Source organism: Gavialis gangeticus, unplaced genomic scaffold (genome assembly GCF_001723915.1).
Source record: "Gavialis gangeticus isolate Ggan-Ray unplaced genomic scaffold, GavGan_comp1, whole genome shotgun sequence".
In the NCBI taxonomy this organism is placed as follows: Eukaryota; Metazoa; Chordata; order Crocodylia; family Gavialidae; genus Gavialis; species Gavialis gangeticus.
In genome coordinates, this window is record NW_017729002.1 from 25744625 (window position 1) to 25747682 (window position 3058).

The following is a 3058-nucleotide window of genomic DNA, read 5'->3' on the forward strand; positions in this document are numbered from 1 at the left end:
TTTAGTTACAGAGTTTCACAGCAAGCACAGCAGAGTACTACTTAAAAATCCCTGTAAGCAGGAGTCTTGTAAGAGAGGTGTACAAAATGAGAGCCTATTCAAAATTAGAACTCAAGTTGCTTTCTTTAGCCTACTGGCTATTACAAGAGTTCAGGTAATGTGGAGCCAAGAGGCTCCAGAAGACCCCATCCTTAAAAAGGGGAAGGGGGGAAGGTTCTGAAGACACTCCAGCCAGATCCTTGTGTACCAGTGGCATTATGGAAGTAGTAGCAGTACCATTTTCCACCATCACAACTATTACCCTTGAGCTTCCATACTTCCCCTTCTGTAAGTGGCTTGGTATAGAGCAGTAGTACCCATGCTGGGTGTACCCCTTGGGAGGTACCCAGCCTGCATCTAGGGGGGCATACCTCAGATCAGGGGAGGGCAGGCAGCATAGTAGCAGATTTAAAAAGGCATGGAGCAGAAAGTGGTACTAGAGTTAGGGAAAGGGATTGGAGTGGCACTTGAGTGGGTGGGTCTTCATTTGTAAGACACCTGCCAGAAGAGTTGCCCTCAGCTGGTAGAGAGCAGTAGCACATGGCAATCACGCTGAGAACCTTAACATGGCCCTTTTCACCAAGTTTCTGGCCCATGAGGCTGCCTGGAAGTCTGGCATTAGAGTAGCAGCATTTAACATTTGATTTCTCAGATGTTAGTAGCCTTGTGGGCCAGGTTATTTGGCTCCATGGGGCTGGAGGCAAGTAGCTCCTGCTCTCACAACCCAGGGCCCTCTATTGCTTCCCCTCCCCTGCAGAGTTTGCCCAGGACTCCAGCCCTGCTCATTACCTCTTTAGGGCACACAGTGTAGGTAGGACCAAGCCACTGTCTGCCAGACTTGCTGCCTGCTAAAGCAGTCACTACAAGGTTGTGGTAACCCTCACTGCAGGCTTGTTTGGCTACTATAGCAGGCGCTCTACCAAAAAAAAAGCAGCTTCCAGGAAGCAGCATAACCCAATTGACTGCAGGAGGCAGAGCTGTCCTTGTACAAGACATGCTTTATAGCACCCCTTCCCTCCAAGGGGAGGGAACAGAGATGAAAAATAGAAAGCCTAGCTAGCTTTTGTTTGCTTTAAGAAACAAGCAATTTAAGCCTTCTCCCCCTCCCCCACAAAAAGAGAGAGTGGAGTTTACCACAAGAGGCATCTTTAAACTAAATTTATTTTGTTATAAAAATAAACTAACATACAGCATTTACCACTACAGCTCTTTTCTTTAGAGATTTAAAGAGAATCACCAGCAACATAGCCATTGCACAAAGGATCACTGCAGCCATCACTGTAATGGTGGTCCAGGTTCCTTTGCTCACCCTTGTTCTCTCTGTGGGGGAGGCCACATAGATTATTATTAATGACACTCCCTGCCCCCCCCCTGCAGGGGGGCTCTAACAAAGCCTCAGCTACTTAGAAAATAAGGATGGCCAGTACCTTGGGTTGCAGACCATTCTCTTGGCACCAGAAGAACAGGACCAGGTAAGCTCACTACAGCAGAGTTCTCCCCTTGCAAGCCAGCATCTAGAAAAACCACATGACTCTTGAGCAGGGGTATTTCTATATGCATCCATTTGGCTAGTTTGTTAGATTAAGGCGCTATTGCTGTGACATTGACTGGGAAGCAGATTGGATATTACCTCGTTTGCTTCTAGACAGAGGACATCTTTTTGTACACAGAGGAAAGTCTGGTTCAAGCCTATTACAGAGCAGAGCACTACAGTGGAAGTATACCTAGAGAGAGAAAAAGAGGACACAAGGCCATTTAAGATTACAGACTGTGCCAGCTTTTAGATAGGTGCAAGGAGGAATGCTGCTTACTAGGCTGATGAGAGCCGTGTCTCCAGACACAAAGGTAAAAGTCTTCACTTCAAATCTTTGGCGATAGTTAGGGTAGCTGACTGCGAGACCCACTGGATGGAATACAGTCCTGTAGCTGTCCAATTCATAGTCACACCTAAACAGGTTAGGAGGAAGTAAGTTGTATGGGCTTCTAAATCCATACCCAAGTAATGTAAGATTTGACATCAGTAGGCTTGCTGTCTTGACAGGCTCGCTCCCAGCATGTTCGTCCTTCAGGTCATTGGTGAGGGTGGCCTACAGACCCTGCCACCACCTCACTGGCAAAACTGATCCTGTCACTTGGCAGCTTCATTTAAAGAGCCATACCTCCTAGATATGAGGACTCCTAACACTAACTCCAAAGATCAGATACTAAAAGTTAGCTTGCCATATGGGAGTGGGAAGTCATTCAGCATCACAGATCAACAGGATCAGCATTCCAAGTGAATCCCCCAGCAACCCTTTACTGCCAAGGGTAATCCAGAGGTGTTCATAAAACCAAGTCACTCTTTTCATGTCCTCCCAGCAGTCCTTTTGGCAGCTTTTCAGGAAGTATTTGTAGGCAGCACCAAAAGCATTAAGTCACACTTACCCATCCACAACAATATTCCATCGGGGCAGAGAGCTTGGATCTTCTGATGCTGTTGCCCAGCAGTCATCCAGTACCACATGGAGATTGGGATCGTTGCGGTTTAGGACTTGTAGTTCAAGGAAGATAGGTTGCCGCAGATACTTTACTATGGGGTACTGGTCATCACTATAAGGCTGCATGTAGGAATTGTCTGGAAGAACCACATACTATTAAGTGTAATAGCCCCAAGTAGGGCCTGTTTCTACAATTGCTTCAGTCTAGAGCTAGGACAGGCTAGCTGTGGTCAGCGAGACTGGCACTTTAGAAGCAGGTGTTTGTGACCTCCTTGCACAGATTAGCAGTTTACCACCCAAGGAGATGGAGGGGGTTTACAATTGTGAAGTGGACCATAATCTAGTTTCAGATTAGCTTTTTCAAGGCTGTGCGACACTTCAGAGTAGTAGTATGCAAGCCACAGAGACACTTGTGTACCTGAAGCCAGCTCAAGAAAATGGACCAGAGGGCTCAAGTTCAAGCAGCCATATTTTTCATATATTAATGATGTTTTTGCTCCAGCCACAAAAGAGCCAAAAAACCAACCCCCCCCCCCCCCCAC

General features: G+C 46.8%; 1 protein-coding gene across 1 annotated transcript in view; it reads right to left on the reverse strand.

The window, feature by feature from the left end:
• Nucleotides 1-1184: 1184 nt before the first annotated feature.
• The window catches only part of ZP2 (zona pellucida glycoprotein 2), a 13031-nt gene continuing 11157 nt past the window's right edge, over nt 1185-3058 (reverse strand). Inside the window, exons 14-18 of the mRNA XM_019507714.1 lie at nt 2464-2653; nt 1851-1986; nt 1670-1763; nt 1467-1553; nt 1185-1359 (exon numbers count right to left, since the gene is read on the reverse strand). Of these exons, the coding sequence (XP_019363259.1) occupies nt 1220-1359; nt 1467-1553; nt 1670-1763; nt 1851-1986; nt 2464-2653 (647 nt within the window). The 3' untranslated portion in view covers nt 1185-1219. The remainder of the gene's footprint in view (nt 1360-1466; nt 1554-1669; nt 1764-1850; nt 1987-2463; nt 2654-3058) is intronic.